At 50.3% G+C, this 23024-nt stretch overlaps 2 protein-coding genes and 1 long non-coding RNA gene across 16 annotated transcripts; 1 reads left to right on the top strand and 2 right to left on the bottom strand.

Moving 5' to 3' along the window:
* Positions 1–11: 11 nt before the first annotated feature.
* ESYT1 (extended synaptotagmin 1) lies at positions 12–15657 on the bottom strand. The gene is made up of 31 exons (XM_069585008.1): positions 13398–15657; positions 11764–11805; positions 11458–11592; positions 11277–11350; positions 11087–11159; positions 10842–10931; positions 10580–10635; positions 9863–9986; positions 9599–9775; positions 9397–9479; positions 9064–9112; positions 8851–8937; positions 8655–8747; positions 8355–8426; positions 8091–8177; positions 6802–6951; positions 6153–6305; positions 5838–6014; positions 5600–5682; positions 5430–5478; positions 5002–5091; positions 4784–4879; positions 4459–4530; positions 4275–4361; positions 2261–2401; positions 2027–2181; positions 1822–1920; positions 1609–1740; positions 1426–1531; positions 1014–1063; positions 12–840 (listed from the first exon to the last, which is right to left on the bottom strand). The coding sequence occupies exons 1-31, from the start codon at positions 13791–13793 to the stop codon at positions 801–803; spliced, it is 3318 nt and encodes a 1105-aa protein (XP_069441109.1). The 5' UTR covers positions 13794–15657; the 3' UTR covers positions 12–800.
* Positions 12534–20894, top strand: LOC138437530 (uncharacterized). 14 transcript variants are annotated; one of them, XR_011256012.1, is made up of 6 exons: positions 12554–12874; positions 13464–13663; positions 15554–15682; positions 16878–16968; positions 18823–18992; positions 20004–20894. It is a non-coding gene; the product is annotated as an uncharacterized lncRNA (long non-coding RNA). The 14 variants fall into 14 exon arrangements; XR_011256015.1 differs by having other exon boundaries at positions 12713–13096; positions 18819–18992; XR_011256004.1 differs by lacking the exon at positions 16878–16968 and having other exon boundaries at positions 12534–12874; positions 13467–13663.
* On the bottom strand, positions 17571–22976 carry ZC3H10 (zinc finger CCCH-type containing 10). The gene is made up of 3 exons (XM_069585009.1): positions 22817–22976; positions 21965–22028; positions 17571–20532 (listed from the first exon to the last, which is right to left on the bottom strand). Exon 3 carries the CDS (start codon positions 20475–20477, stop codon positions 19170–19172), a length of 1308 nt encoding a protein of 435 aa, XP_069441110.1. The 5' UTR covers positions 20478–20532; positions 21965–22028; positions 22817–22976; the 3' UTR covers positions 17571–19169.
* Between the last annotated feature and the right edge of the window lie 48 nt (positions 22977–23024).

Genomic DNA, 23024 nt, shown 5'->3' on the forward strand with positions numbered 1-23024 from the left:
AGAGCCCCAGCTGGTTTGAGTATAAGGTTTAATGTAAGAGACACTGGATTGGCAGAGTTGGGACAAAACTAGGAGATTCAGTTTTAGACAGTGACTGAATAGCTGAGGCGCTTGACAAATACTGACCATGCTGTCCCGAGTCCTCCAGAGACCTGTGTATACCCCGGCTAGAGGCTCACACTGTGACCGACACTGGCCGCCTGAAGGCTTTGATGAATCTCTTTCCAGAGCCATCCAGAGACTGGCTGGCCTGAGTCAACACAGCAGGTGTCATCTTCGGGACAGGCTGGAGGAAGTGGGTACGGAAGGAGACATGGGGTTGGGTTGGTACATTTGCTGTATGAAGTGGTCTAGGAGGTGCTCAGCGTGCATGGTTAGCCTTTCCTCTCTCCCTGACTGCTAATTTTGGGAAGGAGACCATCCAATCAAAGAAAAAAGGTCTTTCCAAAAGCTATATTTGGCATAAGCTAATGCCACTGCTAGTGCTGCCAGTGGCCAGGCACAGACACAGAAGGCCCTGAGGAGCTGGGCAGAAAGGAGAATGTGTGGGCGGAGCAGCAAACAGCCAGCTCACGTCCCTGCCCCAGGAGCCCGGAAGGATAAAGGCCGTGCAGTAGAGGGTAACATATGGTCCTCCTCTTTGGTCGCGCAAAGGCCCTAGCACAGGCCTGGGAAGGGAGAGGGCTGAGCGGTGCAGGCTCTGCCCTCGGGCCCCAAGCTTTAGGCTGATCACATGGAGGCGGTGATGCAGCAAGAGGCGAGGGAAGGAGACAGAGCAGTCAGACAGAAATCCCTGGCTCCTAGGAGCTGCCCTTGTCCTTGTCATCCATGAGGTCATACCTGTGGGAACGAGCAGAGAAGGCTCAGGTGAAAAGATGACACTTGTGTTCTCTTATAAATAAGACAAGATCTTAGGGCTCTTATACTTCAGATCAGTGGTTCTCAGCTTGGCTTACATCCTTCTTCCTTCCTACTTAAGCATCCTGGGCATTGCCAGCTCATCAGGTACTCACCACTGGGCCGCACCCTGGGAAAGGTCTATCTCAGCAAGGTCCAACTGCACCTGTGTTGGAGAATAGCAGGGGTGACATGTTACTTTTCATGTCTCCAAAAACCACGTCCTACCCTGTCACACTCCAGGTCCCAAACCAGTACAGAGGCAATTGGGTGGTGGTGTTTGCTGTTGAGTCACTAAGTGCTGTCCAACTCTTTGTGACTCCATGGACTGTAGCCTGCCAGGCTCCTCTGTCCATGGGATTTCCTAGGCCAGAATACTGGAGTGGGTTGCCACTTGCTTCTCCAAACTGGGTAGTAAAGTACTATAAAGTCCATCTGTAAAGTAGCGTCTCCAGGGTGCCTCCTCCCTGACAGGGACTACCAGTCTTTCCACCAGCAACCTTTCTCACCTTTACCCTGCCCTCTTACCTTCCCCAGCAGGTCACGCTCTCTTGACATGAAGGAGGAACTAGACTTCACAGAGACATCCAGCTTTCGCTGGAGGGCCTCATCCAGGGACAGTTCCCACTCAAACCTGAGGAAGGACTGGGCGTTAGGGGCAGGGCCCTTCCCAAGCCTGCCATCTCTTCACTGGAAAGCCCACTGACTGACCGCTCATTGAATTCAGGATTTAGGGTCCTCCTCTTCTGTGAGGTCTTCCTCTTGGTGCCCCGGTTCTTATCTGGCAGTAGCAACAGTGACACGTAGGGATCGGGGGGATCCCGTCCATTTTGTCGAAGGGCCCTGTGACAGGAGGAAGGAGGTGACAAGGCCACCCAAGGAGGGGACAGGTAGAACCTGGAGGGTGGACAGATAGGGTCTTACCGACAACTGTGAATGAAGCCAACCAGCTTTCGTTCTTCACTGTGGTACCAAACAGTGAGTTTCACCTGGCCCAGCGGCCCGGCTGGAGCCTCAGGGGGACTATGGAGAGATGGAGATAGCGCTGGGAGCAGGCAGTGCCTCAGGAGTCTGTAGCTTGTCCTTCACATCCTCAACTGAGTCCCATCTTTCTGTCCCAGCACTTTACCTGTCACTGTGTGTTAGGCGCTGCCTGAGCTCTGGGGCTGAAGAGGTGACCTGAGGGAGTCCACTCCAGAGCTCTGGTTCTTCGCTCAGAGATGAGGAGCTGTGGCTGTAGCTATGGCTGTGAGCTTCCACCCCGGAGTGCTGGGACACCAGGATCTAGACAGACAAGAAGGTCGTGAGCCACACAGCCCTCTGCTCCCGCCTCCCCACGCGCACCATGTCTCCTGACACTCACCCCGAGCTGTGCTCTCAGTAGCACCTGCCCTTGACCGTTGCTGAGCGTAAACCAGCGGTCCAGGCAGAGCCGGTCAGCCACTAGGAGCTCAGAGAGGGGCAGGGATAACGAGCCCAGCGTGCCAGAGCCTTCCCCCCGAACCTGTGAAGCGATAGGACTGTCATCAAGAGAGAAGTGAGCTCCTTGGCAGCCCAGTGGTTAGGCCTGCGCGCTTTCACTGCTGGGGCCCAGGTTCGATCCCAGTGCAAGCCTTGCAGCATGGTCAATAAAGGGAGAGAGGCGATTTAATCCTGGCATTCCAGGTCCAAATGCTCGGACATTTGGGTGGTTTTGGTGAGAGACTCCCCTTCATGAAGGGCAGGGAAGCTGTGATAATAGTTGCTGCTGGCCCCACTTCCCTTTTTCAACCAGAATAGACTGTATGATCTTTACTTTCTCAGCTTTCATAAATTATCCCAGTAATAACTGCACAGGGTGGGGAAAAGTACAGTAAAAATGAAATTGCTTCCTGCCCTTCCTACCCACATGTCCACACTCGACCCCAGAGCGCTTCCTATTTTCTTTATACTGGCACAGTTCTAACTAAACTAACATGCCTATACCTCTATTTCATAATTTGCCAGCTTTATTATCTACCAATTCTCTACTGTGCAAGACGATTAACTGAGCTCATTTACATCTCTTCTCTACCTCTGTCTGTTGTTAATAGCTGTATTACTTTAAGTTCTTTTGGTTTCTGTTCATGTAATTCTCTACTTACTGCTCTATCAACTTTGGAAGGTATTTCTTGACTCCTTACTCCAGAAAGAGTCCAGCACTCCTATATTAACTTCCCCCATCCTCTCTTCACCTCCCATACCTCATCACTTTTTGGTCACCCTTCAACACACTGGAATCTAGTTTCTACTCCATTCCAGCTCCTAAAGTTGTTCCAATCATCAGTGCCTCCTGGTTTTCAAAGGCCATGAATAGTTTTCAGTCATTTAAGTTTACCTCTCGATAACCCTTGGTCAGTTCCCATGGCTTCTATAACCCACTCCTTCCTGGTGAGCATCCCAGTGTACTTCAGGGCTCTCACTCTCCATCTGCCCTTCATCTGTTGCAGCGCCCAGCATATCCCACCTTTGTCTGTCTCCTTTTCACTCTATACACACCCTGAGAGATCATGCTCATGCTTGTGACTACAGCTACTACCTGTTGCTTGCTCATGATGCTCAAACAAGAGGGAGAGGAAGGAACCCCACGATGGGCCAGCGATCTACCTTCCGAATGGCTGGCTCCCCTTGGATGGCCCTCAGAGATCTGTTTCAAAAATTCCTGCTCTGTGCATTCCCTCTGTTGGCAATGGCACCTTTATCTGTCCATCCACACTAAAAACCCAGGAGTTAACACCTAGACTGTTCTTTGCTCCTCCCCACCTTCTTCCCCCTCCATGTCAAAATAACAGCCAAATATCATCTGGCCCTTGTCAATTCTTGCTTCAATTACTCTTAACAGTCTCTTAACTGATCCACCTGCCTCCAGTGTTGCCTTCCTCCAGCTCATCTTTTACCCTGACATCAACAGTCTTCATAATATATGAGTCTGGATGTCATCTCTCATTCTTCCTAGTGTTTTCCTATGCCTTTAGGATAAAATCTAAATTCTCAACATAATTTTTAAGAGCTCTTGTGATCTTGCTCCTGCCTGTCTCCATAATATATTATTTGCCTCCATTCCCTTCTTAGCCTGAAGGGTTTTCCTTTCCTTTTCCTGGTCAGGACCTATCTACCCTTAAGCTAAGGATGCCTTTCTTACTACCCACCCTCACCTTTCCCTCCTCTTCTCCCCTCGCTGCCTTTTACCTCGGCAGTTATCAGTCTGGAAGTATTCTCTGGTAATTTTTCTCCTAAAAGGAGTATGAGCTCCAAAAAGATTAGAACTAGCTCTTTTATCTCTGAAGGCCCTGTGCCTGGTTCAGTGCCTGGACTGTGACAGCAATCTGGTAAATGTTTGTAGGATGAGTTTATAGTACCTGCAACTCCAGACTCTCAGTGCTTGGTTTCCTGATGAGAAAGGCGGCACTCTCATTCCAGACGGGGGTGGCCGTTTGGGGAACAGTCTGGTGGAGATGAGGAGGAGCCTCAGTGACTGACGTTTTCTCCTCTGCTCCTCTCAGCCCTCCCAGTCTTAGTCCTGTGGCATTTCCAATACAGTACCTTAGTTTTATGAGATGTATCTCCCACAGCAAGAGTAGCATAAGGGCTGGGAGGCTTGGTACCTTTTCGGAGCTGGAAAGAAAATACTGGTCTTAAATGTGTCCCAGTTAAGGCAGATCCCCTGCCCCATAGCCAGCGGCCCATGTCCCTATTGCCGCTTGACAGCCACTGCCCTCCTGGCCTTGGGCCAGACAATTCTTCCCATCCCAGCACCACCCTGGGAGAGAGGAATTTGGAATTTACTATTCCAAATACACCAGGAGCATCCAAACCTAAGGGATATAGAAGGGCCTGGGAGCTATGGGGCGTGGGGAGCAGATCTCACTGGCAGGTCCTCAGCCCGCTCCAGGTAGACAGACAGCAGGGCTGCCGCAAGATCTGCACTCTTCTGGGTCTGGATCAAGCTGTTCACCTGCAGCACCTATGGGAGGACTGGGGGGTGGTAACTGATACTCTGGAGGGCTGGCATATCCTTGAAAGCTGACAGAAGAGCTTACTTTGACCCACCCTGGGTCCTTTCCTTCTTCCAGCATCTTTCCTTACCTCCTCTAACTCAGCAGCAGTGGGGCGGGAGGTCAGACGCTCCAGACGCAAGTGTAGGCGGCCAGAAGGGACATCCTCCAGGGTCAGCCACTGCGGAAGTGGGCAGGGTTAAGACTGGAGTGTGTGGGACAGGGACCGTAAGAATGAGATGTGCAACTGGATCAGGAGGACTGTTGATTCTTTGTTTTTAATATACCATCTGTGGACCATAATTGAAGCCTTTATTGAATTTGTTACAATATTGTTTCTTTTTTTTTTTTTAATGTTTTTTGAGGTTTTTTATTTTCGGGGGTTTTTTGGCTGCAAGGCATAGGGGATCTTAGCTCCCACCAACAATCAAGCCCACACGCCCCACACCAGAAGGTGAAGTCAACCACTGGACCACCAGGTAAGTCCCAAGGGATTGCTGATTCTCATGTCATGCTTACCTCATCAAGGAAGCCACTGTTTAAGACTGTGGTGAGACTCACTTTACACCTGTAGAGTAGAAGGATTAAAATTAAGGTCTATGGTCAAGAGCCAAGTCTCTCCCCACAAGGCCAGATGTCCTGGTCTACAAGACCCAGCTTGTCTTCCTCATCGGACCTCACCCTCTCACCTGCCCAGAAAGTCATCCTTGTCCAGGTCCTTGTCAAAAACCTCAACCTCGAGCTCTTGACCTGGGATTGATGTGACGATCACCTAGTGGAAGAAAATTGTGGAATCATTTCCTTTTCTTCTCCAAATGATTGGATTCCCCCTCCAGTCAACTGAACCCCGGAAGTTTTCTGGACTATTTTCAGAGGTGGGGGAAAGATGGAGCAGGACTGGGAAAAGTTCTAGCCTTCAATTCTGACCTCAAAGATCTCATTCCAACGGGGATTGAGATCTTCCCGAACAACATGGCTGCGGAAGCTTCGTCCTGCCAGCTTTAGTTTGACGTAGGGGTCTGACTTTCCCTTCACTAGTCCCCCCAAGAAGCGGTCTTTGGCAATCAGGTCCTGGGCCTCTAATACATGGAGCCGAAGCACATTCTGCAAAAGGGTCAGATGGGGACATCAGATGGCAGTCAAAGAGAGAAACCGGTCAGACCCAGTCTTGAAACAGGTTTTACACATGTAGAGGACTACAGTGGGCAAACAGAGCCTAGTCCTATCTGGATACAGACTTACCTCCGTCCCAAAGCTACTGTCAGGAGTAGTGTGACAGGGTCGAGGTGGGACATCCACACTGCTGCCTGTCTGAGGGCTCTCATCCAGGTCCCAAGCCCCAGGAATACCAGGCACAGCAGGGAAGCGCACTTGTGATGTATCCAAGTATAAGAGCTGGGAAGGACAGAGTGATTGTCGAATCAAAGCGGCTAATCAAAATTTAGCCATCAGCAGGCAAGGTATGTGGGGCCTCAGGGGCTCTGACAGGGAAACTAGGTCCCTGCCTTGGCTGGGCTCATCTCTGGAGGGTTCCCTCCACACTCACCATACTCAGACACCATCTCTTCCCCCATTTAGATCAACAAACTTTTTGTGTGTCTTCTAGATGCTTCCACATATACTAGCTCATTTCATCACAGAGGATTCTTTTTTTTTTTTTCGGCTGCACGTTCCCAGACCAGGGATTGAACCTGCACCCTCTGCAGTGGTAGTGCAGAGTCAAGCGACTGGAGCGCCAGGGAAGTTCCCTTTCCTTACTGTGTGTGTGTGTGTGTGTGTGCGCGCGCGCGCGCTGCTGAAACCCAGGAACAAGTCACCTTTCCTTACTCTTAATGCCACAAGGAATCCACAAGGCCCTTCTCCGCCCATAGCACTTTCTTCACCTCCATACCCTCATAACCAGTTTCATGTAGAGACGGGAGTTAGGGCCAGAGCTGCTGAGCTGGAACCACTGGTCCAGGGTGAGTTCCGGGGCAGTCAGCAGGCGAGCCAGAGGCAGGGTCAGTGCCCCTAAAGTCAGGGCCCTGGAGTCATCCTTCACCTGTAGGCACAGGAAGAGGGGATGGGGAGAAAGATTAGGGAACAGGGAGGTACACTATGGAAATGATGACGTGGCTGGAGCTTCACTCTGTGCCAGTCACAAACCTGCTCCACTCCGGGCCATCCTTTTATAGTCCTCTGTCCACTCCACAGTCCCTTCCCTCCTCTGCTCTTTCTGGCCTCGTTGCCTGGCCAAGTTCTCATTCTGCTCTTCTCTGCCTATTTAAATCCTACTGATACTTGCAGTCCCTCTGAAAATCCAACTTCTGTCACAAAGTCTCTCTAGTTACTCCAGCCTCTGTACTTTTCTCCAGCCATCTGAAGTACTATACTTTGGGTATTTGACTCCCACTGATTAATGCTGAATCGTCTTTCCTTATATACGTTTGTCTCCTCTATGAAACTAGCAAGTAAGTTTCATGACAGCAGATACTGTGTTCCATGCTTTTTCTATGACCTTAAAAGTGCTAGATGTCTGGGAGGTTGGGACTGGCATATGCACACTACCATACTGTGATAGAGATAATCAACAAGGACCTACACTGTATCACAGGGAACCATACTCAATACTCTGTAATAACATATGGGAATAAAATCTGAAAAATATATGAATATGTATAACTGAATTACTTTGATGTACATCTGAAACACAATGTTGTTCTAACTCCATACTCCAATATAAAATAAAAAACTTTAAAATATGCCAGAAAAAAAATGCTAGGTATTTAACTAGTGCTCAGTGTTCTTCTCTTTAAAAAAAAATTTTTTTTTGAGGAATAATTTACAAACCACAAAAATCACTCATTTGAAGTACACAGTTCTCAATTGTAAGAATGAGGCTAGAGAGATGGGTGGGGAAACGTGGAGAGTGTAAGACGTGGAGAGTCTCGGTAGATGGACTGAAAATAGAGATCATGGAATTCCCTGCAGTCCAGTGGTTTAGGACTCCATACTCTCATTGCAGAGGGCCCAGGTTTGATCCCTAGCCAGGGAGCTATGACCTGGAAAGCCACACATTGAAACAAACAAACAAAAAACCCCAAGAAAATAAGAGATCAAAGGAGAAGATGCAGAGAAGAAATGGTGCAGACCTGGGAAGACAGAATAGCATATCCAGGAGGAACTGAAGGTGACTCTCACCTGCACATCGAGCTCCTGGCTTCGAGGGTCTTGCAGGAAGAACCGGAAGGCCTGCTCCCACACTGGGCAGTTGGTGCTGTAGACAGCCTGGAGGTATGCAGGACTCGGTCAAGGGTACATGGCCCAGTACCAGTTCTGTTTCTCCAGAAAACCCTTGCCCTTATGGGCAGCCTAAAGGGAACACTTCATCCCAAGAACAGTCCCCCCTCCTCCTGTCCCCACACACAATCCCTCCAACAGTGGTATCCTTGTCCTGGCCCTCACCTTGCTCTCCTGGGTCACGTCCTGGATTGACAGCTGTACCATGGGGTTGGGCTCCTTATTCCCCTTCTTCAGCTGCGGGTGGGAGAATTCAGAAGTCATCATCTTGGTTGTTTTTGTGTTTCAGTGAAGGAAGGTGGGCTCTCATCAGAGTCTTTCCCCTGAGGTGACTCCGATCCCTTCTGTGGAATCCTCATGTTTACATGTTGTTGCTACTGGAGCAGAGTGGGCAGGGGCAAGCGAGGGTGTGGGAGTGCCGACCCCACGGCTTCCTGGTCACCCGACCTCAGAAGCCACACTCACAGGAAGATCCTGGGCCCGATCCAGATAAACAACTAAGATGGCAGCCGATGGGGGCTCTGGGCGGGAAGAGACTCCACGGTTCCACTGTAGAATCTGGCGGCAGGGTGGTAGTGGTTAGACCTTCATCCACTCAGTCCCCCAAACTTCTAGTTACCTATTTCTCCTCTGCCAGCTTCCTGTTTTGCACCTTAGTTACCTGCTCCAGTTTTTCGGCATCTGGCAAAAGCGAAAGCCATTCTAGCCTTAAGTGAACTTGGCCTTGCCCACCTTGAAGAGGGAACCACTGGAGGGAGAGGTAGAAGAGAGTGAGGTAGAGATCAGATACCCACCCAGCTTCTTCCCCACCAATGCAGTAACCACTGTCTACACAATGGGAGACACTACCCACAATCTTCTTCTCTCAACTTACTTCATCCATTACTCCAGCCTGCAATACTTTCCCTACATCCAGCTTCATTCTGGGGGGAGGGGATGGTGGTGGTAATGATGGCAGTGAAAGGGAAAAAAGAAGAGAGTGTTATAATTAGCAGAATGTCATTCATTGGCCCACTTCTCACCCAGAAGGCAGATCTCAGACTCCCTTCTTACACTCAGGAGGTATTTAAGTATGTGTGCATGGTGGGGATGAAGGGTAGGAAGTTGGGAAAGAAAATGATTACTATTCCCCTGGCCTGGAAAAGGATTACCTCTGGGATGTCAGTGGCCCTGGGGATTTAGACCTCTAACATAGGCAGAGTCTCACCTGCCCAAAAAGTCATCTTTGTCTGGATCCTTGTCAAACACCTCCACCTCAATTTCCTGTCCTGGGACCTCATGCACCATCACCTGAGGAACACAGAGGGATAAGGGTCTGCAGGTGAGCAGCATCCAATCAGCATCTTCTCTCAACACCTCCTGGAACTTCCCCACCTGACCATGCTCCCCCCACCCCTTGGCTCTCCCACCTCATAAGTCTCTCCCCACTGGGGGTTGAGTTCCTCATTGATGACACGACTGCAGAATGCCTGGGTGCCCACTCGCACAAGTGCATAAGGGTCTGACTTGCCCTCAATCAGGCCCTTAACGTATTTATCCTTGGAGCTCAGCCCTCGTGCAGCCAGCAAGTGAATCCGAATTATGCCCTGAAGGGTAGGAGTCAGATTGTGAGAAATTAAAGACCCACCACAGGGTTCCTGAGTGAAGGCTCTATCTAGGGGGAGAGGCCGTACCCTGGGAAGAGGGGAACGCAACTGGGCCACATCTTGAAGGTCAGGCACAAGGGGCACCAATAATCGGTTAGGCAACACAAGGAAGGCAGCGATGGAATCCATGATCATGGTGTCAGAGAGGGAGCTGAATGGAGGAGTGGAAAAGGAGGTGAGCGTGAGGGTCCCTGTTTCCCCACCCCCAACTATGTTTCCCACCCCCAAGAGAGACCTACAGTTAGAGGGACGGTCTTTCTTGAGAATACCTTTTCACTACTCTTCTACCCTCATTTTCCACCTCCTGCTCAGTCCCTTCCTCGCTGCCATCCAGCTCTTCTTTCTCCCTTTGTCCCTGCTGAGGATCCCATAGCCCTCTTCATTCTCTACCAAAATGCAGTCTCCACAGGAGAAAAACCACAGTATGAAGCTTCTCAGGAGTATTTGTTTTAGCTCCCCAACTAGGGTCAAGGCTCCTGGACGAAACCAGCTGCATTTTTTTTTTTTTATATTTATTTGGCTGTACTGGGTCTTAGTTGTGGCACAAAGGATCTTTAGTTGTGGTATGTGGGATCTAGTTCCCTGACCAGGGATGGAAGCCAGACCCCCTGTGTTGAGAGGTCGGAATCTTAGCCACTGGACCACCAGGGAGGTCTCCAGGCTGCATCTTTCACTGCTCTGTACCTCTTAAACTTTCAAATCAGGGTTGGAACACTTAGCAGGTGCTCTGTAAGTCCTTGATACCTGAGTCCCGGGATATCCAGCAGGTTGGTCATCCCCGTCCAGTTGATATCTAGGGTCTGGAAGCAAAGAGCAGGGGGATCAGGACACAACACATAGGGGCATGGTCATTCCCATACAACTGTTGCCAGTTCCCTGCCAGTTCTCAGCCTGCGTGTCAGTTCCCTCCCCCATTCCCCACTGGGGAGATGAGGTGGCCATCCTCTACCTCCCAGTCCTCTCTGCTTCCCGCATTTCCCTACAGCTCCTGGATGTCTTCTCTTACCGGGCGTCGGATAAAGAACATTGACACAGCCCCCACGATAGGAAGGTCCCCCATGAGTGGTTCGAGAATAACCCGTAAGACGCCATGTAGCTGGGGAAGGAAGAAATGAATAAAGCCTTTCCTCAGAAAAGGTCTTTTCCCCCTCCCAGACCTCCCCACCCTTGGTTTTCCCAACCTCCCACTTTCCCCATCTACTGAAACTCCAGGCAAAGGCTTCTTGTGGAGGCCCCAGGTGTGTGCCCTACCTGCATGCCCTTGACTCCTGCTTTGCAGAAGTATTTCTTCACTTCCACATCAATCTGAACGTCACCTACATAGCTGGGTGTTGGGGAGAAAGAGAACAGAGGGTGAGTCCTAGGCTGAAGTGGGGTGAGGGGAGTAAAGTAGTCAGAATGACCAGGAAGGGGACCCGGGAAAAGTGGCAAGTGGCAGTACCTGATGTTCAAGTCCAGCAGGATCTGTTTTTTACTCTGACCAGTGTGAACCTTGACTCCAAGGATGCGCAGTGGCTGTAGAGAGATGAATGCTTGAGAGGGGAGGGAAAGACCCCTTTAGCCCACCTGCCTCCCCCGTCCCGATCTCTTCCCTTCCATTCTTTCCCCTCCTATACAAGTACCTTTTCACCCAGTTCCACTCGTGTAAATGTAAATGTCTGCAGGTGGGGGTTAGATCCTCGAACAGCTGGGGCCACAGTTTCGGCGAGAAGCTTCTCCATATATTGGCCCAGGAAGGGCCAGACCTGGGCCACAATCTGGGAGGAAAGGGAGTTGGTCACAGAAGAGCCTTGCTTTCCCTCTAAAGGCAATTTCCTTTAGAATCCTCCCCATAGGGAGGCTAGAATTGAAGTGTGGCAGGGTCTGGCAAGACAGACAAACCCTATTCCCCCTCATGAAAGACAAAAGCCAGGACAGTCAACCCTCACCTTGTTGAGCCACTCAGCCTTTTCCACATCTGGGAAGCTGACCTGGAGGTGGAAAAAAATGGAGATAGTGATGAGGCCTATCCTTTGCTTGCGGTTTCCTGCTAAGATGCCCACCGGCTGCCCACTGAGAACACCTAAGTGTGACAGGGCCTCCTCACACCCGGGAGCCGGATGTCTTGAGGATTCAGTCCTCCACTGGGCTTGGGGGGCACTGAGGTCTCTTTAACAAAGGGAGCCAACAGAGTTGGCCACACAAAGTTGCTTCGCAGATAGCTCCAGGGTATGAAATGATGACAGCTGCTGAGGTGGAGAGGAGGAGGGAGGAGAAGAGCACATTCTTTCTGGAGGGGAAGGTCCTGACAAGAAAGAGTTTGAGGAGGAAATCCTGGGATCCTGGCTCCTTTTACCAGCCTTCCTTCTGCCCTTGGAACCACTGCTTCTACACCAAGAGGTGATGCAGGAAGCGGCTCCTGAGTTAGGGAGGGGCCAGAAGAGCTATTCGGGCCCAGGCTGGTGTCTTCTTTCTTTTTAACCAGTGCGACTCCTTTCATGGAAAGGAAGTGTACCTGTGCTTTATACTGGGGAAGGAGGAGGGGTAGTCGCTGTAGGACAAAGATTAATTTCTCTGATGAGGAGGAGAAACAGAAACAGTTGCTGCCTGGGCTCCAAGTCCTGCGGGACCATTGCTCCCCCTTTCTCCTCCCTAGTTCAGAGTCTGGGAAGCATGGCTGTGTCTGCCAAGTGTCAACTTTAATTTCCCCCAGACGGGCAGCTGTGCTGGGAGGAGCGGGAAGGGAGGGCCCGGGAGGGGCTGGGTAAGGCCTGGGCACCTGCAAGGCCTGAGAGAAGCCATCCGGGCCCCTCACCACAGCAGAGGGGGCGAAGAAAACGGGTCCTGGCTTCAACCCAGCAAGCGCAGCCCGCAGTCCGGAAAAGGGTGGGGCCGGTCAGGGGCCGTGGAGTGTCGGCAGCGGGCACTGCAGCAGTCGCATGCGCCCCCCCCTCCCGCCGCCGCCGCCAGCACCCCCGCCCTTCGTCCAGCAGCCGCCTCCGCTGCTCAATGGCCCAGCCACCCCAGGCTAAAAAGAAGAGGGTCGGAGGGTCTGTCCAGGTGCGGGGCCTCGACTGGTCAATGCTCCCAGGGCGGGTCTCAGGGTACTCGAGGATAAGAGCGGGAAAGGGGAGAAAAACCTTATGGCCTTAAATGGGTATTAAAAAAAAAAAAGTCTTGGGGAAGACAGGAAAGAGGAGGAAACCCTCTGAGCCGCCACCGGAACGGGGATGCCCAGGAGCACAGTGAATGGCACCAGAAACAAGGAGGGGCATTGGAATGGTAGGTTGGAGGAAGAACCACGCCTGAGACAGGCTTCCCAGATGTTATTACTGTTCTTGCCTAAGCGTGGAGGAAGAAGTCCTGATTTTGTGGAAGAATCGGGATCCGGCCGTGCGGAAGGGGGTGGATAGTCGCTCTCAAGAGTGGCGCGTCCCAGCAAGCAGGCGGCTAGCTGGCCAAAGGGGTAAATCTGGGGCTCATCGTCCCAAGGTGGGGAGTTGACTTTAAGATAGGGAGAGCCCTCGAACTGAGGCGCTAAAGGGGGGCTATTCTGCACTGAGGATTGAAGGTGGTCGCTCACCCAGGCAGGTAGCTCTCGATGGCTCATGTAAAGAGTTTTCGCCGTAAGCCGTTCTTCATCGTCCAGCAGCTGCCGCGCGACTCGAAGGCTCCGTTCTTTCTCCTCGCGGACCCGGCGCCAGCCCAGATAGAGGGCGAGGCCGAAGAGCACAAAACCCACGCTGAGTCCCATTGCCCCGGCCAGGTACACCGGCACCAGCACCAGCAACCGCCGCCCGAACGAAGTCAGCACCGCCAAGGCCTCACCCGCCGCTCCTGGGCCAGCAGGTTGGTCCCCAGAACTCTGCTCTGGCTTTGCGTGAGCAGTGGGGGGCTGGTCAGGGGGGTCGGAGGGAGGGTAGGGCTGGTCCACCGGGCTGGGGCTGGGGCTGGAGCCGTCTCCAGGAGAGGGCTCCATGCTGCCACCTCAGGGAGGACCCGCCCAACCCAGAGATCAGATAGAGGTTGCTTAGTTTTGAGACTAGCTCCCCGGCTTACAAACCATAAACCCCAGAATGGGGGAGGGGATATCAAGCCACGCCCCTTCGTTCTGACTATTTGGGTTGGTCCGCACCGCATAAACGAAGGTGGAGTCAAAAGCTCGAAAAGCCCCCTTCCGCGAGGAGGGGGAAAGGGCTCCGGAGAAGCAGGACCTTCCTGATTGGACCTGAGTGTCAAGATGGGCGGCCCGGGATGGCGGGAAAAGGAGGTAAAGGCTAAAGACTACCATATGATTAGTTAAAAAGAGGAGGAGGCGTGGCTACCATTTAAAGCGGAGAGGCGGGACCAGGAGCTCCCCCACGTGGGATTGGCGTGCCTGTAGTATGACGTCATGCGGAGCCGCACCGCTAATTACTCGGTTTTAGAGGTAGATTGAGTAGCGAAGTTGAGGGGTTATGGAGGGTCGGGATTTCCTTCCACTCTGTTCAGACGATTTGGCAGAACTTGGTCTGGGATTCCTACGTGTTAATTTGTCTCCTTTCCCTTGTTTTCATTCTTTAAGCATATTCCTTATCCTTCCACTTTTTTTCTGGCTGTCCTTACAAAAGGAAAGGAAATTACCCTATTTGGAATGAAAGTGTTCAGTGACCTACCCTATCTTGTTCCCAGTCTTCTGCCTCGTCTATGTAATGACAGCCTCTGGAAAACAAAAAACTGGAGTCTGAAAAGTAGAGTTTAGATAATTCAGACTTCAGGCAAGGAGTTGGGGGGGAGGAGGTGGAAAGCAGGGTGAATAGGAAGTGAAGTTTTTTTATCTTTAGAAATCTCCAAGTATGTCCATTCTGCCTCCAAGAATTAGTCATCTCTATTTTAAAGAGATTAAAACTAAACTGGATCCAAAGGGAGATGGGGGCTCAGCTGTAGCAGAAGTGATTATATTTTCCAAGAATTTCTGACTTTGAGGAACCACTAGGACACTAAAATGGATAATCAAGAGTAATGAGACAATTCTGTTTCTCATTTGCCTGTGTTACAAGGAAGGTTTAGAATATAGTCAGATGTGGAATTCAGTGCTACACTGCACTGTGTAGGTTTAGGAATGAAAAAATTCAGGGTACACTGAATGAGGACTCTTGTTACCCGTTAACTGGACTTAAAGTGTTGTCTAGGGACTTAGAAACTGGGCTGATTGGAAGCCCAGGAGGAGTGGATTGGCCATGATTACTTTTTAATGCAATATATGTGGGGCTTGTGTTACTGTTTGATTTGCAGCTGTTAAAATTTTTATTTAGCTCTGCAGGGCATAGATTTCATCAGGCTATGTTTCATCAAAGCTGTTTAAAACTTATCCCTGCCCAGCCTTCCTCCCTTAAATTTTCTCACTTCCCTTTCTGTACTTCTCTGAAACAGTAACTAAACTGCTTCTTTCAATTTGCAGAACTGTATAAAGAACAATTTTCTATGTTCTCCATATCCTGAGATGAACAGGTATAAAAGGAGTTCAAGGGGTTATTTCTGATTCCTTGGAGGAAGTAAGAATGATTGGTCTGCCCACCAGCTGATGAAACAGAACCACAGCAGGAAAATGGATGAACATCCTTAGAGGAAAACCTTTCTAATAAAACTAAAATTTGCCAAATACTGGAGTAGAGGGAAGGAGTCCCTTAGGCTGGGAGATGAAGAGGGTGACTTACGGAAGTTCCTTTCCAAACTTTTCCCATTTCTCATCCTATCCAGATCAGACCCTCCTACTGAAGACAGTGTGTGGAGAACAAAAGCTCATCCTCAGGAAGGTCTCTTCGCAACTGCCACCCAGCAACCACAGAATCAGCAGCTGCAATGCAGGCACCAGAACAAGTAAACAGGGTGGGTCCCCACCCATTGACAATTCTGCTGCCCAGGTGCCACCTGGTGGTGATAAGCAGTAAGTGGGTAACAGGAAAAGGACGGTCATTTGTTAGAGGAAGTGTCTAAGGAAGGAGAGCATTGAGACTTCCTGGTTTTGCATTCTGCCTTTATATGTAAATTACAACTGCCTCCCAGGGTTGGAAATGGTAACCTGGTCCCTGACTACTCTTCAAGATGGCAGTGGCAACAAAATTTGAGGAAACTTCCTCTGTATTCCTTACAAGTTACTGGAAGGTAGTGGTCCCATTGTTGGATGGCTCTATTATTAGCACTTATCTTATGCCAAGCTGGAGTCAGACTATCTGAAGAGATTCGTGGATCCATTCTTTACTAGTTGTGGAACCTTGGGTAGATAACCTTTAAGCCTTTCTCCTCTGGGAAACAAGTACAATAATAATGCCCATTGTGTCAATGAAATACTGCATGTAAAGTGACAAGCAAAGTGCCTAGGTTTATGTTAAGTACTCACGTTAGCTATTTTCTAGAACTCTCTGCTTGTGCAGCAAGACAGGAACTTTATTAGGTAGCCCTTCAAATATCTGAAGACATCTATGGGGTCTACCTACAGTCTTATCAATTTTTTTTTCCCAGATACCCCACTGGTTTGCCAATGGCCTTCTCTAAAAACTATTTAGAAGAACACACAATACTTTAGAACTGACTCCTGTCAGACAGACATGGTACAACTACTATGTTTACAACACACAACTATGGTTCTTTTATCCTATGGAGCTTCTAGAAAGGTGCTAGAACACAACAGGCTCGTAATACTAACTGCCTTATTATGAAGAATATTTTAATTTTTTTGCAGCCAGTGTGAAGTCCCATGTTGCTCTCATGTGAATTATTGCTAATATAGAGCTCTACATTTCTCAGGCAGGTTCAAGTAATTTTTAGGGGCAGAGTCAATCGAAATTGACACTTCAGATTAGTCAATCCAAGTTACTGACATTTCCAGAATTACTTAGTATTTTTTTGTTATGTTGGTGAGTAGGCTTTTCATATTTTTATACAATGAAAAAAATACAGCCCTTGGGTCTATCTCTAACATGGATGTGCTCATCAACATTTACTAGGCACAAACGTTTGGTTTTGATTCCATCAAATTCTACTATTAACTGACCCATAATTATTCTTATCTGCAATGACTTAGGTGAGAAAGAAGAAAGCAGTTTCTGACATCTGGGAAATGGCCTGACACAGCTGGCCTTTGGAATTATTAGGGGGCTGACCCGGGTTCACAGGTACTGTTGGACAATCTCACAAAACACCAACATCAGACAAGGGTACTCAATGACTGTGATGAAGTGAGTCAAAAAAACAAAACAAAAACCAAGATCACAATTTTGTTTAAGGGCTAAATGAGGTCAGTGTGCAAACCTTAAATTGCAAACATCTCCCTCTCCCAGCTAACGAGTGACTACTGCTTCATTACTTATTGCAGTTTCAGCTTCACTTTAGTCTGTCCTTTTTCTAGATAAGATACCCAACCATACAATTTTCCCTGCTTCCCTAACAGCACCCAGTTTAGAGTGAAGCTCTATTTCCTTGAACCTTCTCCAAACTCAATGAAAGTCCAAGTCCTATAGGTCCTTTCTAACATCCTCTTGCAAGACACACTATAGTTCCACATGGTGTCCTCTCTCCATCATCACAGTGTTAAATCTATCCAACTTACTCAACTGTAGGTATATTCTTGGGTGGTGTTTAGCTGGTGCACATTAAAAAATACATACATCATCTACAGTTTCCCAACTCTACCTCTTTAGAGATACTTGGAAAAAAAATAAAAAAGTTAGCTCATCAGTTTGGCTAGGACAAATTCATGTTGGTATCTATGATCACATTTGTCTAAATGCTCATAAACCATCTCTTTAATAATCCAGAATTATATCAGAAAATCAACATTAAGCTTATCAATGTGTGGCTTCTAGAATCCACAAACAGTATTTCAGTATTTGCCCATCTTCAGTCTTTTGCACCCCCTCCCTTTTTAAAAATGACTGGCCTTGACTTAGCCCACCATCTCCAATCCCAGGTGTATACTGAATGATCAAACAAGAGTAAGAGGTAGCACGAGATATGATGGGGGAAGAATAAACCAGGATCACTTTCTCTACCCCCAAATCCACTGTCCCATTAGACTATTCCCCTGAGCTGTTTCCCCTACATCAGCCATGAGCTGAGGAGGAACTGAGGTTTGGCTACTGGGACCCTTGGCCTTATTGACTCTTAACTGGATTTAAAACCTCTGTGGTCCTATGTGGAAGCAGAGGGAAGTAAGGGATGAACCCCAAGGTTTGTGTCCCCAGAAGAACTCTCCTTTCCCCAGCACCTCTTAAGCCTTGAAGGCTTAAGGCACTGGGAACTGAGAAAAGGATGCAGTAGGAGGGACATTGCTGTCAACAACTCAGAGAGGAACTGCCACCTGCCCTGCTCTGTTTGAAGAAGGGAAGGATCTGTCGACACATATCCCATTCCCATTTCCCAGCACATCCACCCTCCTTAGTACCTGTCCCCCTAAATGACCCTGGGAGCCCTAGTTACTAAGGCAACCTGGGGATAGTACATGCAGATAGAAACCAGAATGGATGGGACTATTTTTAAACCAGACGAGGTGGCTCCAATGGTTTTACCCCACAAAGTACCTTCCCTGAAGCTCCATGTGATCTTGCTCTGGGCTCCTACCCTTCTTCACTGGCCTTCATCCATCCTCACCCAAGCTATGTGAGAATGAGGTCTTTATTCCATTTTGGCATGACATCTATTTACTGCTCCCATCTTCCACACAGAATATCTAAGCAAGTTTTTACTGCCTCCTTTGTCAAAAATAACTTCTTTTATTTCTTTGGAACGTGGTTGGCCCTGCCCTCTGGATGTCCAGGTCAAGCCAAGGTAATGAATGCTCCCCTAGTCTTTGGGCTGGAGTACTACGGTCCCCATCTTCCCACGGGCCCAGGAGCAGTTCCTGTATTGTCCAACTCAACTAGGCCCCAAACTATCTGAAGGCTCCTAACAGGCCTTCTCTCCTGGCCGCCCTCTTCCTATTCTTTCCTGGCTTCCCCTCTGGGCAGGGTATTTTTTTCTTCCAAAGCCAGTGCTGGAACCTGTGCTGTGCAGAAAAGAGGACAAGACCAAGGATGTCCCCCAAATTCCCATCAGAGGACACACGCCCCTCAGTCAGTCCTTCGTCTGTGGCCTTCAGTCTGCACTCCTACGCAAGCTCGAGAGGCCTGAAGGAAGATGGACGAGAGGAGCCTCATAAAAGGCAGGTGGGAGGAAACACACCAACCCAACCCCTTCTCAGAAGCAAACTCCTCGCAGTCTCTCATCCTAGTTCATGAGTGAGCCCTTCAGACAGGGCCCTGGAGGACTAGGCGAGTGGGTGAAGGCCCCTCAACTCCAGCCCTGGGAGACTATACCAGGGGAGTGTCCATTAGCCCCATCAGTGTGGCATGGCTGTGATTCGCATGCTCTGGGAAGCGATGGGGTAAGTCACCATGGGGGTGGTGGTGTGGCTCATTGTGATTCCTGCCAAGGGTTGGGCCATCGATACAGCCACAGGGGCCACAGGAGCCACTGATACAGCCACAGGAGCCATGGAGACAGGTGGGGGTGCCATTCCCTGGGCAATTGTCTGAGCCAGAGCAGCTGACAGTGGCGCGATCTCTGGGTTCAAGTGTGGGGGTGGGGGTGGTGGGGCAGCAGGAGGTGCAGCATTAGTTGGAGGAGCAGCCGGAGCTCCAGCAGGGGCCACCAGTTCTTGCTGGGACACGGGGCGAGGCTGCAGAGCCTGGCTGCTGAGAGTAGTGTGAGTTTGGGCAATGCCATGGTTAAAAGTGGCGACAGTACCCACGGTGGGGGCCAGAGTCTGTTCAGTTGCTGGTGCAGTGGAGCTCAGGGTCATGACCTTGGCCTGATTGCGGAACTGCGCATTTTGTTCCAGCAGTACTTCATTGGTAGCCAGCAGGTTGCTGACCTGCTTCTTGAGCTCCTCTACCCGCTTCCTGAGCATGGCATTCTCCTCCTCTAGCAGTCTGCACTCCACCCCTCGGGGTGGAGCGAGGCTGTAGTCATAGGATTCAAAATGTGGACCATCTGGGGGGCAGCATCCACCTCGCCGGCGCTTGGGGCCTGGTTCATGGTCCTCAAAGCCCCTGTCAGGGAGGTCGTAAATATCATAGAGATCATGACGTCGTCCTGGGGGAACGGGGCCTGTTGAACCCCCACCACCAGTGCCGCCTCCACCCCGAGCATCAAACTCAAAATCCCGTTGCAGGTGACGGAACTTGCACTTGGCTCCTCTCTGGCAGTCACCCTTGAGAAAGTCACGGCAAATTGGGACCTCCTCCTTCCCATTTGGTAGGTCAGCTGGTGACAGGCCTAGGCCGGCTGCCACTTTCTGCCTCAGCCGAGGGGGCAGCTCTCCTGTCTTTTTATAGCCATCCTCATCCTCCTTGGAGCCATGGATAAATCGGCAGTTGGGGCGGCTACACTCCTTGTTCTGGAAGTCATGGCAGAAGATGAACTCGTTTTTGCTTACTCCCAAGTTGGACACCTCACTCATGTCTGGATGGCGATAGCGGCAACGCTTCCCTCGCTTGCACACATTCCTCAGGAAGTCTCTACAGATGGCATCTGAGCTGGCCCCACCACTGCCTGCCCCTGTCCCACTGGCCTCCTCGCTGCCACCACCTCCAGGGCCTCCACTGCTGCTCCCAGTGCCGTTGGCATAGCTGTCCCGGTCAGGCATCCTGGTCCCTCCCAACTCAGGGCTTTCTTCCTTTTCTTGCCACTCTTGGTGACCGCTAGGAAAGAGAAGAACTGTGTCAACACTGGAGTCCTCCAGGAAGGCCAAACTTTTCCTGACTATCAGGCAATCCAACAAGAGGCAGGCCAGAGGGACAATGGTATTGGAGATGGAGAAGCTATCGGATGAGCACTCTGCCTGGACTGGCTGGCTTATCAGAAGTCCTGCCCAGGCCCTGTGCTCCTGGTCTGTGTCAGAATGATTCACACTTGCCTGGCTGATGGAGCAGAAGAGAGTTGGGGTGAAGCCACCTCATATAACCATGACATGCCAAAGAGGCAGAGGGAGGGAGAGATTAGTGTTGGATTTTATTTCCCCTCCTGAACTGACTTTATTAAATTTGTGGAAGCAAAATTAAAACTGCTGTCAGTGTCTGATCAGGTTAAGAGGAGACTAGAACTCTGGCTAAGATAAGCTGGTGAGCTACTAATGGCAATGGATAATGGGATACTGGTGACATTGCCTCCCTGACCCCCTCTTCCATGGGATGTCAGGCGAGGACTCTGTGAAGAAACAGATATCCAGACCCCAGGAAGTCCTGAGTAAAGAGACTGGTATCACCACCTTGAGGGCAATATCTAAATTTGTCATTTTTTGGAGTTCTCTCCCAGATTACCACTATTCTCAACTCTAGGATGGTCAGCCCCCTTCTCTCCATTTCAGGGGCAGAGTTCAACAGCTAGAATCTCCACTTATAGACCCCCAAAGAACAAAACCATTTGTGGCAAGATCAAGGCAATAGAAAGGTGTTAATTTCACAGGAACAAGTAACCTGTTTTTCTTCACTCTATACCCCTCCTACCCTCCATGGAAAGATCTCACTGACATCAAACCACACCATTCCTCACTCCAAGAAGATCTTCTTTATTTATAGACGCTATAAAAGCTTTTTAAGTCTCCTCTTTCCCAAGAGATCTCAGGAATGTCAGTCCACTGCCCTGGTTCTAACCCTCTCCTTTCCCCACCCCCAACAAGACTAGGAGTCCCTGCTACCACGTGTCTGACCTCCTAAGCCTTTCCTCAGCAGTGTTCAGGCTCCCCCTGCTGTTCAAATAGGAAAACTTCATATTGTTTCCCCTTGAGTATAAGGGAATCTTTACAACTTCTTTGGCCTTGATGCCCCCAACCACCCAGTCTGTTGCCTTGACTTTGCTTTCAAGGCAAAATGATCCCGAAAATATACCGACTGGATCACAGGCCAGAGTTGCAAAAGAATCTGTGAAAGAGGTCCTCTTCCTCCAACGGGAGGTAGTCCCAGAATAGTAAAAGCAATCAAGGAAGAGAGTGGGAAAAGAAAAGATACAAACTTTTACTAAAAGGGAACTGACCTGCTGAATAATAAATGGCATCTATCCAAGCCTGACCCATGTTACAAGTCCCACCAGAAGCAGATCTCTTCCCCACCCAACTTTCCCAGGATTGCGTGATACCTGAGGTAGCTCAGGTGAAGTCCGGGGCTCCTGTGGGTCTCCACCTCCACATCACTGCTGGGTTCTGAGCAGGAGAAAAACAAGAGACTTGGGTGTGAGAAGGGGTAAGAATGGAGAACTACAGGGTGGTTGCTGCTGCAAGAATGAAGTCTGACAAAATGGAAAGAGCTCTAGGCATTCCAAGATTTCCTTCGATTTCAAATTGAACTTCCCCTGTCAAGGGGAGAAGCTGCTAGTAAGAAGAGTAGTATGGGACAGCACTAATTTGGATGGCCTAGGAAAGAGAGTTGGAAAACCAGCTCTGAGTGAACAAAGGAAAAGGGACGCTTCTCGAGATGAAGGAGAATGTAGGGATCAAAGCCCGGAGTCGGGTCAGGGTTAGGAACTCCGAATAGGGGGCCGTGCAAGGGCTGCGACTGACAGTGCAATGGGATGGCGGGTTAGACTTGGGGGCGGTGATTATGACGCTTCTCAACACCCAGAGTTTGGGGGTGGGGGGAAAAGTCCTAGGAGTTTCCCGGAGCAAGTCTTTGGCCTGGCAGGTTCTGTGCAGTGCCGCCGGAGCTCTGCCGGGGACCACATGAAAAGGACACTAAGGGAGCACGAAGTGAAGCGGGGAAGGGAACTCCAGGTGACATCAAGCAGAGGGGATGGGCAAGGGTGTGACGTCACGGAGCTGGCGTTTGCTCGCGAAGCGGGGTCAGTCAGAAAAGGGGTTCGGCCCTACGACGTGAGGAACAGCCAACTCTGTCCTGGGGGGCCTTGTGTAGCCCGGCCGAACCCAGCCGCTGGGCCGGCCCCGACTCCTCCCCTCCGGGCGCGGCCTCCACCTAAGTCTCCCGCCTCCCTCACCTGCCGCCGCCGCCGTAGTTGCTGCTGCCGCCTGCCGGTCCTCTAGCTTCGACAAAGAGCCGCCTACCCTATCGCCCTTCCGCTTCCTGCGGAAGAAATGACGCTCTAGCTACCAGACCCGGAACCACACTCTGTGGTGTGCGAAGTACTTGCGCGACTAGCAGCAGGAAGTTCCCAGCAAGCTTTGCGTGTCACCATGGCAACCTGA

This window comes from Ovis canadensis, chromosome 3 (assembly GCF_042477335.2).
Source record: "Ovis canadensis isolate MfBH-ARS-UI-01 breed Bighorn chromosome 3, ARS-UI_OviCan_v2, whole genome shotgun sequence".
Classification (NCBI taxonomy): domain Eukaryota; kingdom Metazoa; phylum Chordata; class Mammalia; order Artiodactyla; family Bovidae; genus Ovis; species Ovis canadensis.